Source organism: Culex pipiens, chromosome 3, assembly GCF_016801865.2.
Source record: "Culex pipiens pallens isolate TS chromosome 3, TS_CPP_V2, whole genome shotgun sequence".
In the NCBI taxonomy this organism is placed as follows: domain Eukaryota; kingdom Metazoa; phylum Arthropoda; class Insecta; order Diptera; family Culicidae; genus Culex; species Culex pipiens.
Genome location: NC_068939.1, coordinates 45,235,020 through 45,249,348, shown reverse-complemented (window position 1 = coordinate 45,249,348; position 14,329 = coordinate 45,235,020). Strand labels below are relative to the sequence as shown.

The window sequence follows — 14,329 nt, the reverse complement described above, 5'->3', positions numbered from 1 at the left end:
ATCCCCAGCTATCAGCTCATCTAATTCGTCCTTTGACGCCTTTCTGATTGCTTTTGGTACATCTACCACTTCATCATTTGGGGTTGGTGGCACAGTTAAAAATTGTTTATAATGCTTTTTGGGATTCAGCAAGTCCAAAGCTGTTTTTGGTTTATATAAAAATACTCTATCCGAGGGAAATTGCCCACTACTCGTCACAATGTTATTACGATAATTCATTAAAAATAAGTTAATCTGATCCTCCAAATCAACGCTGTCCAAATCCGGATCCAACAAAAACTTTTTCAAAACATCCTTAGTTGTTCTCACTAGCCTTTCGGCTTGTCCATTGCTTTGTGGATTATAAGGTGGACTTTTCATCACCTTTATTCCTTGCCTCTCAAGGAAAGAAGTGAAAGAATAAGAGTTGAAAGGAGGACCCCCGTCTGATACCAGAACATCCGGTAATCCAAATCTCGCAAAATAAGATACCAATTTCTTCACAACCTTTGCACAATCCGTGCCCCTCTTCATCCATTCTACTTCCAACCACTTCGAAAAAGAATCAACAATCAACAAAAAAGTATGATTGGAAAAGTAGAAGAAATCAATGTGAACCCTACTAAAAGGTCTAGTCGTAGGCGTCCATTGAGACTCAATCTTAGTTTTTGGTACGACAGCCATACTTGCACAGACGTCGCACGTAGAAACATATTTTTCAATGTCTTTGTTAATCCCAAACCAATAAACCTGCTTCCTTGCCAGTTGTTTCATCTTAACCATCCCTGCGTGGTTGGCATGCAAAAGCTTCAAAATCCCGCTTTGCATTTTACGTGGTATAACCACCCTGTCTTGGTACAATAAGCACCCATCGACTTCTTCCAAATCACTTTGATTTGCGTAAACGTCCAGTAAGCGTTTGTCAATCTTTTGCGGCCATCCAACACGCAGATAGTTCATAATTTGCTGTAAATAAACGTCGTCAACTGTTGCCTTAGCAATCGAAACAAAATCTAAAGGGAACTCCCTACTAAAGTTTATGCTCCGTACAATATCTTGATCCAATTCAGCAGGAACCGACTGCTCCAATGGAAATCTCGAACAAAAATCCGCATTTCCCATTTTCGCAGAAGGCCTATACCGAAGTTCAAATTTATAAATAGAAAGTTCCAAAATGTACCGTTGGAGTCTCGTTACAAAAATTGAATTTTTACCTTCTTTGCCGAAAATACCTAGCAATGGTTTATGATCAGTGTAAGCAATGAATTCTTGTCCGAATGAATATTTATGAAATTTCTTAATTGTACAAACCAAAGCCAATGCCTCCAAGTGAAGAATAGGATATTTCTTCTGCGCGTCATCTAAAGTAAAAGAAGTAAAACTAATCGGTTTTTCAACACCATCAATAACATGAGCAATCACTCCTCCAAGGCCATAGCCCGATGCGTCAGAAACCACAATAATGTCTTTCTTTGGATCATAAAACTCCAAAATATTTGCTTCAACCAAAGCCTGTTTACTGTCATGAAAAGCTTTATCACAATTATGATCCCAATTAAACTTCACATTCTTTCTTAACAAATTGTACAAATAAAACAGCTTTGAAGACATGTTAGGTATAAAACGATTGTAATAATTAATCAAACCTAAGTAAGATTTCAGTTCATTCTCATTTTTAGGAACTTTTGCCTTTTGAATTGTCGAAATTTTATCTGGACTGGGCATGAGACCTTTCTCACTGATAATGTGCCCTAAATATTTCAAATCAGAAACAAAAAACTTGCACTTTTCCCAGTTGACTTTAATATTAGCCATTGCCAAACGATTCAATACAATTATCAACTTTTTATGACAGTTATCCAGGGTTTCTCCCGCAATCAAAACATCATCAAGATAGCAATAAACATTATCAATTCCTCCCAAGACTTGATCCATCATTTGCTGAAATATCGAAGCACTTGGGGAAGCACCTTGTGGAAGGCGATTGTATGTATATAAACCTTTAATTGTATTTATCACCATGAATTTCCTGGACCTTTCCGACAATGCCAACTGTGTGTAAGCTCCCTCCAAATCAAGAGCACAGAAAACCTTACAATTTGCCAGTTTAGCAAATAAGTCACTCGCAATTGGCAAAGGGTAAGTATTTGGAACTAAGACCTTGTTAATTGAAACTTTGCAGTCAATAACCAGTCTTATCTTATTATCCTTCTTCATTACGATTATTACTGGTGAAGCCCATACACTAGATTTCACTGGAGTAATAACGTTTTCTTTTTCCAATTTGTCCAAATATTCTAAAACTTGCTCCCTTAAACGGTAAGGCACATCATATGCTTTCTTAAAAATCGGGACATTATTTTTTAAAACCAATTCGGCTTCAAAACCTTTGATAGGTGTAGAAAAATCCTTGACAAAAACCTCTGGAAAATCACTCTTAATTTGCTCAATCAACTTGTCACCATTTGGCGCTGTTACTCTGTTTACCTGCTCATTAATTGCTGTATTGTTAGAGAAGAACTGTCTCCACTGTGGAAAGAAAACATCCATCCAGTTTCGACCAAACAAAGGAATAAATTTGAAGTCCGTATCTAAAACAATAATTTTCAAATTGCGTTTCAAACCATTAAGTTGCACTAAAACATCAGTTTCTCCCCAGATCTTCAACTTGTTCCCATTCACAACTAAAAGTTGCTTGTTACTCTTCAGCAAACGCTTATTAAAAAGATTGTCAAATTGTAATTTTCCCATCACAGTCACAGTTGAACCACAGTCCACTTCCATTTCAACAAAAATATTATCCAACAAAACGTTGATCAAACAAGGCTCACTAATCTTATTCAAGGACGCAACACACATACACTGTAAATCACCTGCATTCCACTCCTCACAGTCAGTATCAGATGTGTCGAGATCAACATTCCCACCAGTGCTCAGCCGCCCCATCATGCTAGACAGCTGTCTCTCCGCACCAGTCTCAGCAGACGATCCACCTGAAGGTCCAGCTGACGGTCTACCTGAAGGTCCCGCTCTGTCCTCAGTAACAAAGTTTACCGCTTCCCTTCTCTGGTTCCTCAGCCTGAAGCACTTCCGCTTGATGTGACCCAACTGACCACAGTGATCACACGTCATGCGGGAATAGTCCGTCCTGTATCTGAAGTTATTGTTTCCCCCATTGTAACCATTGTTATTGTTGTTGTAATTTGCATTTCGATTAAAATTTCTGTTGCTGTGTTGAAATCGAACAGTACGCTGAGAATTGTGAACTCGTGGTGAAATGTGTGCACGTTGTTGATTGTTAAAATTTTCCTGTCTGTTGTAGTTATTTGTTCTATTGTAGTTATTTCGATATTGCGAGTTCTGCCTATTATTGTATGGGTTAAAGCCAAGTCGCTCCCGAACTGGCCTTCTAATTTGATTGATGTTCCCTGGTGGTGTGTGTGTTCGTGCGTTGATTGCGTGTACATTTGATTTAGCAATATTCCATGTTGTAATATATTTGTCCATTTTAGCAATCGTCAATTTCTCCTCTTTCAAAAGTTGCTCTTTTAAGTCATCGTCAGTTAAACCCACTAAAACCCGATCTAAGATTGCATTATCGCGAAACTCCCCAAAATTGCAAAACTCGGCCTGGAGTTTGACCGCCTGGACAAACTCTTCAGCGGTTTCGTCAGGATGCTGAATCCTCTTGCTGAAACGGAACCGCTGAACCAGGTCCGGTTCAGTCTTATCCAGTTTTTGTTTGAGTTTTTCAACTAATTCTTTATAGGTTGCTTTATCGAGATCAGATTTTTTGTAAATAGTTTTCAGTTCAGAGTATAAGTATGAACCACATAAATTCATAAAGTGTGTTTTCATCAAGTCGTCGGTATACTTGTTGGCTTTAAAATTGTACTCTAATCTTTCAGCCCAGTCACCGAAGGACGAACCCTTCCGGTACTGCTCAATTGTGGAAGCAATGCTCATATTGTTCTATTTAGAACCTCTTTTTTAAATAAAAGAAAAGAAAACACCAAAAATGGCCAAATTAGGCTCCAATAGTTTTCAAAAAAGTTTGCTTAAAAACTCACCACCAAGGATACCAAACCTTTGCTCCTGTGCTGAAGCACCGTCGTTCTGACAGCAGAAAAAGCCGACGCACTTCACCAGAATTCCGGCTCTCCTATACCAGAACTCCGACCTTGTTGAAAAGCACCGAGAATTTCACCCGGAAGTTCAGCAGACAGAACGTGAACGTCCTCCGCCGCCAATAAGCACCTTCACAAACCTTCGGCAAATTCACCGCACTGAATAAATAAAAAGAAGAACACTCTTAAAATGGGATGAAAATTTTCTATCCTCCTTTGTTCTACCCAGAACAAAAAGAGCTCACACACACGCACACTCAATTTTCTAAAATGTTAAAATGTTAGGACAACCAAAATCACGAACTTGTTCCAACTGTGATACGATCAGTGGAACATGATTTTAAAATAAAGAAAAAAAGCAAAAGGAACTTATTTGGCCCCAATCGCCCCTACCTTAAGTAACAGCTCAAACAAAAGAATCGTACCGCGTGGCAGCCTTTGTCCGATCCACGCCGACGCCAACCAAAGCCGACAGATTTTGCCAAAATTGCCGACCTCCGCTTCTGCTACTTGCCGCTAACGATTCTCCTCCCAGATTCCAACAGCCACAGCCTACTGCGTCCACTCCGGAACCGTGATCAGCCGGATTTCTCGTACGGAATTCGCTCCACCGACGCTCTCCGAAGAAGCTTCAAAATGGCCGCCTGCTTGGTAGACTCGAGCCGATCACCACTGAAGCACACTGCCGCGAAATTCACCCCGTACTCTCACAAAAGAACTTCTTCCTTCGGCAAAGCCGTAGATGATTTGGAGTTATAAAAACGCAAAACGCGTACCGCGAAACGCGATGAAAATTACCAAAATCACTACTTTTTCACCGGAGAGAAAAAAAATCCTTGATCCCCGTCGCCACTAAAACGTACGCTGGTTGGGGAGAGATCGGACAGCAAGTCGAGTAAGAAGAATAACGCACTTCTTGTATGTTGCACTGGTGAACAGCGAAAGAGAGCGCGACAACCGTCGCGTTGATGTTTTATTCATTTCTTGTGAGTGTATTAGTGTTACATTTTTAGTACAGTTGTTTGGCCCAAGGCCCGTATGCAACACTGATAAGGGTATTTCATCAGATAAACTCTTCGAATAATGCCAAGCCTTTTAAAAAAATATTTTAAACCGGCATTTTCAAAATGTTGGGGGTAATTTGATCCCCCTTTCAACATTTTGAAAAAATCTTAAGCAAAATGTTTCTAATTCATCCAAACTTTTAATTTTCTATAAGATACAGCAATTTCACATTAAACCTGTACGTTTGTGTTCAAAATATAACAACTTTAGCATGTAAAATATTTAAAAACTTAAAATTTTCTTTTTTAGACCAAAATTGAGCATGTTTACAAAAGCTGGTAATTTTTGTTTACAAAACTTTTGAAAAATGGTTCAAACTGCAGTTAGTTATGTACAACTATACTAAAGGAAACTATGTACGAAAACCCAGCCAAATTATTTAATCTTGAGGCTGATTCCAGTGACTGTAAAAATGCAGGGATCAAGTCTCCCTAAACGCACTTTTTTAAACAATTGATTGTAAAAATAGTATGACGATAAATTTAACGTCAAATGCGTAAGGGTTTTGGAGTTGATATGTTTATCAAACAATTCATGTATAAAAAATATTTTTTTGAATATTTTTTGAGTGTTTTCTATACATATCAAAACAAAGAAAAAAGATCTGTTGGAAGTTTTTAGCAGCACTTCTTAGAAAAATGTGTGTAACTCAATCCAAACATTTTTTAATTTTTTTCTTTGTTTTCTACAATGAGTTTTAGTCAATTTCGCACAACTTTCTAGATCAAAGCTAATTGTTTTACCCACATGCTGACGAGATACAGGCTTGGGATCAAGTGTCCCCGGGGATCAAGTCTCCCCACTCTCCCCTACATGCTGGTTGTGCTACATTTCTGTCTGAAATGCGATGTTTGTGGTAGGGGTTGTATGGACTTTGTATTCCCCGCAGTTTTAGTATTGTTCTTAAAAAAAATATTATAACTGATGGTGAATGTGTCATGAGTTTTTTCCTGTGATTTTTTTAAAGTGCCCAATTTTTCTCAAATGTCTGTAAAATATGTTTAACTTTTGTTTGTTTTTTTTCTTGATATAATTTTTAAAGGACTTGGACTTTTCATCCTGACATCACAATCTCTCCCCATTTCACTGTACCGAACTGTCCATCGCAGTGTGCCTTCATGCAATTTTAACTTGCGTCACATCGATTCGAGATGTTATCTCACATGGCCACAAGTCGTAGCAAGCCATATTCACTGCACTTTAACGCAAACAGAGCACAACTGTAAATCGATGAAAATTTCCTTCCACACAAACATTGCTGGTGTCGATTATGATGTTTTTCACTTCCGACTCTGACTCATTAAAACAATGACCTCCCTCTCTGGCGCGCGCGGTTATCAATCACTCACCACCAATTATCACTAGTCGTGACACGATAAACGTGAAATTTAATTGCCCAGAAGTAGGCTATTACACTACATCGCCTTGGTTTTCCACTCCTCGCTATCTTTGATCCTTGCTAGAAGGAAAAACACTTTTCACAGCGCTTGCTGTGTCCAAAGACTCAAACGCAAACGTATGTTATGTGGGCAACTTTTCATAGCCTCAGGAGCTAGATGCTCAAATTACATGTTTTGCGACCATTTTGCTAGCCACTAGTCGGTTTTTGTTAGCAGCTGGAAAACTTACTCTTTCACCACGAAAAATGGATCTTCCATCATAATTTTTTGGCAGTCGTGACGCGAATTTTCCACCCAGTAGGCATCTACTCCTTGACGCTTCCGCGACGACTACGAGTAATCCAAGTATCCCGATTTGTCGTCTATTTCCGCACCATATTAGTGCTTCCTGTAGTGCCCCTGTTGGCACTGCGGCGACACGAAGCCATTCTGGAGGACAAAAGTTTTCACCCCAAAAATTTCATGCACACACACGCTTCGCTCGATGACTCCTTTTGGAAAACTTGGATTCACGAAAAAAAGAAAAGGGAAAACCCTTTCCCAGAAGCACTACAAAATCACAACCGACGACACGAACGCGGACCGGAAGTTGACGGATTACCGGACCGCAAAATTACTCTACAACTCTAGACACTGGTCCAAGGATCACGGCGACGGCACGCAGCAGGCTTTGGAATGTGTGAGATAATTTTTCGCATCCTTATTTTCCACGAATGATGATGATGACGACGACTACGACGTGTTCACGCTCTCACAAAGACCAGTGAAAATGCGGTGGTGAGTGAAAATCGAGTGAGAAAAAATGGGAAAAGCTACTCACCACTACCATCCCCCGCACGGGAACCCCCTCTTCTGGTGCTGGCCGATGCCACGACGGAGTGGGAAAACAAATATGTACGGAACGGTGTTTTCACATCGACGGAGGTTTCACTCTTGCGCACTCGCAATCAAAACAAACGCTCGACTTTTTGACAGTTTTCTTTTGAAAGAAAATTGGGGCCACAGTCTATCGAAAACGTCTGTGGAAAAGTACGCCCGGCAGGTATGCAATTTCAGAGCTCGATTGAAAGAAGGAACACTTCTCAATTACCGACGTAGGTTCCTGATTATATCACAGTTGTTTACTTTCCTTCGTTTGATTATTTTGCTTGGGTTTTTATCATATCACAGTCGTCATTTTGGAGAGATATTCTTTCAAATAAGTGTACCTTCGTTCAACTTTTTATTTTGCTTGGGTATTGATGTTATATCACATTCGCAATTTTGGTGAGATGTTTCTTTCGAATATGTTCAACTCTATTTACTTTTTTTTTGCATGGGATTTGATCACATTTCAGTCGCTATTTTTTTGAGAGATTCTTTCCAATAAGTTTTTCTTTGTTCAACTATTTATTGTGATTAGGTTTTGATCATATCACAGTTATCGTTTCGGTGAGACGTTTCTTTCAAACATTTTCAACTCCGTTTACTTATTTATTTTGCTTGAATTTTGAGCATATCACAGTCGTCATTTTGGAGAGATATTCTTTCAAATAAGTGTACCTTCGTTCAACTTTTTATTTTGCTTGGGTATTGATGATATTATCACATTCGCAATTTTGGTGAGATGTTTCTTTCGAATATGTTCAACTCTATTTACTTTTTTTTTGCATGGGATTTGATCACATTGCAGTCGTTATTTTGGTGAGAGATTTTTTCCAATAAGTTTACCTTTGTTCAACTATTTATTTTGCTTGGGTTTTGATCATATCACAGTCATCGTTTCGGTGAGACGTTTCTTTCAAATATTTTCAACTTCGTTTACTTATTTATTTTGCTTGGGTTTTGATCATATCACGGTCGTCGTTTTGGTGTGATATTCTTTCAAATAAGTTTACTTCTAATCATCTATTTTTTTGGGGTTTGATCATATTTTATTGGGGTTTGATCATATCACAGTCATCATTTTGATTCAATTAATGGCTGGTTTGTTATATCGCGCAATCTTTGACGGCATTCTCGATAGGAGGAAACTTTTATGTTACGAAACTTTAATGATAAATGAAAAAAGTGGATAAAGATCAAAGCGTTTTGATTAAAATTAGAAGTGTTATGAACATGGCATTTCGAATGGTATGCTACTAGAATAAAAATTCTATGTTTGGGAAACGCTAGTTTTCATGGTTAAATTCAGCTTAATAAGACTGGGATGGACTGTGATATGGTAAGCACAACTAATTTCCATATTAAGTAACATGAATTTATTCGGTAATATTACATCCACGAATGTGTCTATAATCCTCGGAAAATATAAGTTTTATGTTGATTTTCACTAAACCTATAGCAAAAATATATGTACAAGAAATATTATTGCCTCATCGAAACAGGCCGTTCGAAGATTTTTTCAGCTGTTCCATCGGCGTTTTAATCTGTTTACATGTTTGTCAAAATTATGCCAACCCATTTGGTAGAACTCTCTACGGCATATGCGGGTACGCACACGCGTAAACTATTCACGGTTTGTTTGGTCGCAATGCGCACAATTACCGAAATGCAACCAGTAACTGGCGAAAAGGTGGCGCCACCTACATCGTATAGATAATTGAACTAAAGTGTGTTTGGTTGCTGATAGTTTAAAGGGTGTCGTGAATCAAAAATAAATTTCAGAGCAAATTTTATATTAAAAGTAAAGCACATCTACATCTCTAAAACTACCTGTTAGCAAAGTTAAATATCACTAGAATTTACTTACTCCTAACAAACCGCGTGTCAACGCGTAGATTAAACTTTTTACAATTCCTTACCAGCTGTAAATTGGTTTGCAATAAAATAATTTAATCAAATTAAAACAACTCAAAAGCAACGAGGGTGTTGTGTTTTAATTTCAGTTTTTCCTGGAATTTTGTCGTGCCGATCCCACTTATAAGGATGCAATTTCCGTTCAATCAAAAATAGAACTCTTATACACTAAGAAAATTCACAATTTTTAGAAGGTAAAAATTGTTCCCCTACAAATCTACGGTTTATCTCTGGCTGCGTTTAGTAGTTTTGTGTTGCGATCTCTGTGTGTGTGACTATGTTTTACTTGGACGCACTCGTCAGCGCCCCGTCTTTGGCGGAAATGTGATCGGGCTGCTCGCCGCGGCCGAACCGCTCCCACATCTTGTAGAACAGCGTCTCCAGGCCCTGGGCGTACTGTTTGCAGTCGAAGAGGGGGCTCTCGCAGCGCGCCACCCACACCTTGGCCCGTATCGCCCGCAGGTACTCCTTGTCCGTGCCCAGCTTGATGGCAATGTCCTGGTACTCCTGGCGGCTGCGCGCAATCAGCTCCGGACAGCCGAGCGTGGCCAGCTGCGAGGCGGCCACTCTGTGAGGAAGGGATTACTCGTAAGTTGGGGTTTTTTAGACTAGTTGATTGATTTGACTTACCGTGAGGCCAGCGTTTCAGCGGGTAGCGTCACCACGGGCGTTCCCGTCCAGAGCACGTCCATGGAGGTGGTGTGGCCGTTGCACAGCGGCGTGTCGAGACACACGTCGGCCAGTTGGCCACGGCGCACGTGCTCCTCTTTGGCGGCCACGTTGGAGAAGATTATCCGGCCGGGCGCGACGCCGAGCTGTTGGGCCGCTGCTTGGATGTTGGCTTCGCCGACTGCGGGGAAGCGGAGCAGCCAGAGAACGGCGTTGGGCACGTGCTTCAGGATGTTGCACCACGAGGTCAGCGTGTGCGGGTCGATTTTGTACAGTTGGTTGAAGTTGCAGTAGATGACGGCGTCGTCTGGCAGGCCGTACTGTTGCCGGGTCGTGACCACGATGTTCTGGGGGACTTCCTCGCCGGTGGCTGCCTTGTTGTTGGTTTGCGTAGTGGCGAGGCCATTCTGGACGACGACTCCGTTGAGCGAGGTTTGGATCTGACCGGATGCGATCATCGTTTCGACTGGGGTTGTCGTGGGGAGTTCAACGATCTTGTGCTGGATTTCGACGGTTTTGTTGGCGTGGACGACTTCGCGGACCGTTTTGACGTCGGTGTTCTCTACCAGTGGGGACAGGTCGGTCGCGTTGATGACGGCTACGTTGTCCACCAGCTGGTTGGATTGCGACTTTCCGCTCACGATGACCCGTTCCTTCAGATGGGGGAACATTTGCCGGTGGTCACCGATGAAGTATGTGTGTGGCATGTACGCGAGCTTCTCGCTGTACTGATCGACTAGTTCTATCGGCGAGGTGACCGAGTCTGTGACGATATAGTCCATGAAGCTGGCTCCACTCGTACCTGGATATCCCAGCCACATAACCTGAATGGGTGCAGGTCGCAGGGCGAAGATCTCGTTCCGAGCTCCCTTGGTATAGCCGTTCATGTTGACCAAGATGTGAATTCCATCGGCGTGGATCCGATCGGCGGCCTTTCCATTGCAAGGAATCTGTGACAGCTCGATAAAGTGTTCCGTTTCGCGGGAAATCTTGCTCCGGAACGTGGTTCCATCGTCGGGACTGAGCGCATAGCAGAATACCTCAACCTTCGAGCGGTCGTGCATTCCGGGGATCGACTGCATCAAGTGGGACGTCGGATGGTTTCCAAAGTCGCTGCTGACGTAGCCGATTCGCAGCCGGCCGGTGAGTTCCCGCGTGAATTTGTACGGTGGCTTGTGGAGGATGTTGATCTTCTCCAAGCAGAGATTTGCGTGCCGAGCGGCGATGGCCTTACGGAAGTCGTGTGACAATGGGTACAGCATCGAGTGATGCGGATGAACCGACGGTAGCCGGTTCTTGTCCAACTGATCGGCCACGATCGCAACCAGCTTCTTCATACGAGCCTCGTAATCTGTCCAATCGCAGACGATCTGCAGACAGTGGGCCAGATTGCAGTAAGCATCTGGGAAGTCCGGCTTCAGTTTCAGAGCCGTCCTGTACGACTGAATGGCATCCGGAATATTGCCGGAATCCTTGTGAATACTCGCCAGATTGCTGTGCGCATCGGCAAACGCCGGATTAATCTGAATGGCCCGGGTGTAGCACTGAAGTGCCCCGGCCACGTCCTGCATCTCCTTCAACGTATTGCCCATGTTCGAGTACGCATCGGCAAAGGTCGGCTGGATGCGAATCGCCTCCTTGTAATGCAACAGCGCCTCGTTCAGCTTACCCTGCTGCTGCAGAACCGACGCCAGATTCGAGTGCGCCGCCGCAAATTCGGGGAACACCTCCAGCGCTTTCAAGTACAGCCGGGTGGCTTCCTCGATGTAGCCCTGCTCGCGCTTAATGTTGGCCAGATTGTTCAGCGAATCGGCGTGGTTCGGGCACAGGCGCAGCGCCGTGTTGTAGCAATCTTCCGCCTCCTGGACCTGACCCTTCTCCTTGAGGGCGTTCGCCAGGTTGCAGTACGCGTCGGGGAAGTTGGGCTGCAGCTCGATCGCCCGCCGGTACGTGTCGATGGCCAGATCGATGAGGCCCTGCTCGTAGTACACGCAGGCCAGGTTGCCGTGCACGACCGCATTGTACGGCGACAGGTTCAGGGCGCGCAGGTAGGCCGCTACGGCTCTGTGGGAGAAAAGATTTAGAGTTGTTTAAATTGCCTTGTGAAAATTTGGGGTTTCAATAGATCAGATTTAGGATGATGCTTTTGAGAAACAAATTATTAGCTGATTTCAGTTGGCATAAGGTGAATTATTCGAAAAAATTGCTGGCCGGCAGCGAAATTATGGGAAAGTCGAACCATTTTAAAAGTCTTGTGGACGGCAACACTGCGAGAGTGTACACCAGGAAGCCGAGTCTATTCGTGCACTCTGCGCCGCTGGGCTCTCGGGCTCTCCAGTTGCAGCATAGCTGTCACTGGTTGATGCCGTGACAGCGCATAGATGTGATCTGTCATTTTAAAGTGTTGTTATGTTTTGTTGATTCTTTCGTTGTTCGTGAATAAATGTAGTCGTTCGTTTGTTAGTTCTAGTAAAGAACATTGTTTTAATTTGTTTGTTTCTGTCCGTAATCGTCTGGTCCTTTTGGACCGCGTTAATACGGGTCACGGCCGGATCCAACAAAAAGCACCCTTCAAAACGAGCCAATTTGGGAAGCGTAAATTAAATCGGCTGCCCAACAATCCAGATTCTTGATTTCAGTGTACGAGCTGCATTCACCTCGAACAAGGGAGGGAAAATTGCGTAATTTTGATACCCAAAATGGGGGAAAAAACGCTCTACACAGTTGTTCAAGGGTATGTATCGCTTTTATCAAACCTGGGGTTTAAATTTCTAATTCGGTTAATTCAGAAAATTTCTTCATACAGTCAAAATTTACAAAAAAGTTGCATAAACCAAAACCAGCGGAAATGACCTAGCACTAAAAGGTTGGTGGGTGCAAAATTGAAATCAAAACCATTTCTCATCTACAGCTTCGTGCACGAGTAAAACGATTCTGCTCAAAAGTGGTTGCCAGAAAAAGTGCGAACGAGCTTCAATCAGAGTGGAGAATTTAATTTATCTAGAAGAATAATCAAGTTTCTAAATTTTACGAAAACTTATCATTTTGTCACGCCATGGCCAGCTCGGATGGTTATCGCAGAACTTTGCTGGCGTCAGGCGATAGCCAAAATTGCTGACTTAATTTGATTTGTAACTTGTTCCAGCTGATAAAACATTAAAATTCTTGGCTCTGGTCACTTTTTCCTCCAACGATCAATTCGCTTGCACAAAAACATCCTGGGGGTGGGCAAAAACACATGCAAAGTGCTTGCGAAAAACCAACATCTGTTCAGGAAATTGCCGGCGGAAATGGGAAATCCTTCCCGCCCTCCCCACAAGCCCACTTTTTGTGATCTCTCTATATTGGAGAGCTTGTAAACAGACATAGTCCTTCGAAAAATTCGATTTGGGGGGAAGGAAAAGCTCTGAAAATCGAATTTGCATAGCGCTTTGCTTTGCTAGGGAAAAATCGCCACAAGCGAATACAGGCAAAATCAATCGAATTTGGTTTTCCAATTTGAAACTGTTTTGTAATTGTAATGCTATGGAAGTGGCTCTGACGGTAAAGGCACGTGTTTAAAGCTGGCGTCCCGAGTTCAAATCCAGCTTGAGACAGCACTCCTGAAAGTGCTTCGACCAGCGGAATCAGTGAATTCGTTTACACGACAAAACTTTTAATAGCGCACATCTGCTCTGTACATATTGAGAAGCACTCGTGTAAATAAAAGTGTCACGAAAAGTGGTCCCCGAACACGACTCGAACCAACGACGAAGAGCAGCAGCAAGCAATAAAAATCTCGTCAAACATCGGGAATCCAAGAAAATTGCGGTGGAAGAGGTAGGAACCAATATCGAACATCCGTCCGTCTAAAAATAGCCACTTTTATTGGTGAATTATTATTGTGGTTGTGGGCCAGCACAAGTGTCGAGAAGGTGTGCGGTGGTGCCTCATCGTTTTGCAATAAACCGCTGAAAGAGATGCTGTCAGCATCGGCGAGGCGAGAAGACGATAAAGTTTAAGGGAATTCTTGGAAAGAGTGTGGCGAAAGATGACGAGACGTTTTGGGAACTCGTTACCGTAAACTAGGGTGAATCGGGCATAAAGCTTAAAAGGGGAGAACAGTTTTTAGAGTAGAGTTTTTTTCAAGCCCGTTGACAAAATGCTTCAAAAATTATTACAGTTATATGCAATTATTACTCATTAACAAAATATCAATAAATGAATTAAAACATATCAGTGGTCCGATCAGTGATCCAAAAATTGAACAATTCGTCGCCATCGTGCTAACTTGTCGTACGTGCATTTTGGGCCAAATTGAGTTAAGAACGC

At 42.3% G+C, this 14,329-nt stretch overlaps 2 protein-coding genes across 8 annotated transcripts in view; both read right to left on the bottom strand.

The window, feature by feature from the left end:
- LOC120420080 (syntaxin-10) overlaps nucleotides 1-7,546 on the bottom strand; it is a 29,397-nt gene extending 21,851 nt beyond the window's left edge. Inside the window, exon 1 of one of the 2 annotated variants that reach the window (XM_052710062.1) lies at nucleotides 7,392-7,546. Coding sequence is in view for 1 of the 2 variants with exons in the window: in XM_052710061.1 (XP_052566021.1) it covers nucleotides 6,801-6,832 (32 nt within the window). In the remaining variant the exon portion in view is untranslated. Of the gene's footprint in view, nucleotides 1-6,800; nucleotides 7,332-7,391 lie in introns of those variants that run through there. The other variant, XM_052710061.1, reaches the window with a different exon arrangement.
- Nucleotides 7,547-8,794: 1,248 nt separating this feature from the next.
- Nucleotides 8,795-14,329, bottom strand: part of LOC120420064 (UDP-N-acetylglucosamine--peptide N-acetylglucosaminyltransferase 110 kDa subunit) — a 54,926-nt gene continuing 49,391 nt past the window's right edge. For all 6 annotated transcript variants that reach the window (XM_039582980.2, XM_039582981.2, XM_039582979.2 and 3 more), the window contains 2 exons: nucleotides 9,980-12,082; nucleotides 8,795-9,917 (listed from right to left, as the gene is read on the bottom strand). In XM_039582980.2, coding sequence (XP_039438914.1) covers nucleotides 9,632-9,917; nucleotides 9,980-12,082 — 2,389 coding nt within the window. In that variant the 3' untranslated portion in view covers nucleotides 8,795-9,631. The remainder of the gene's footprint in view (nucleotides 9,918-9,979; nucleotides 12,083-14,329) is intronic.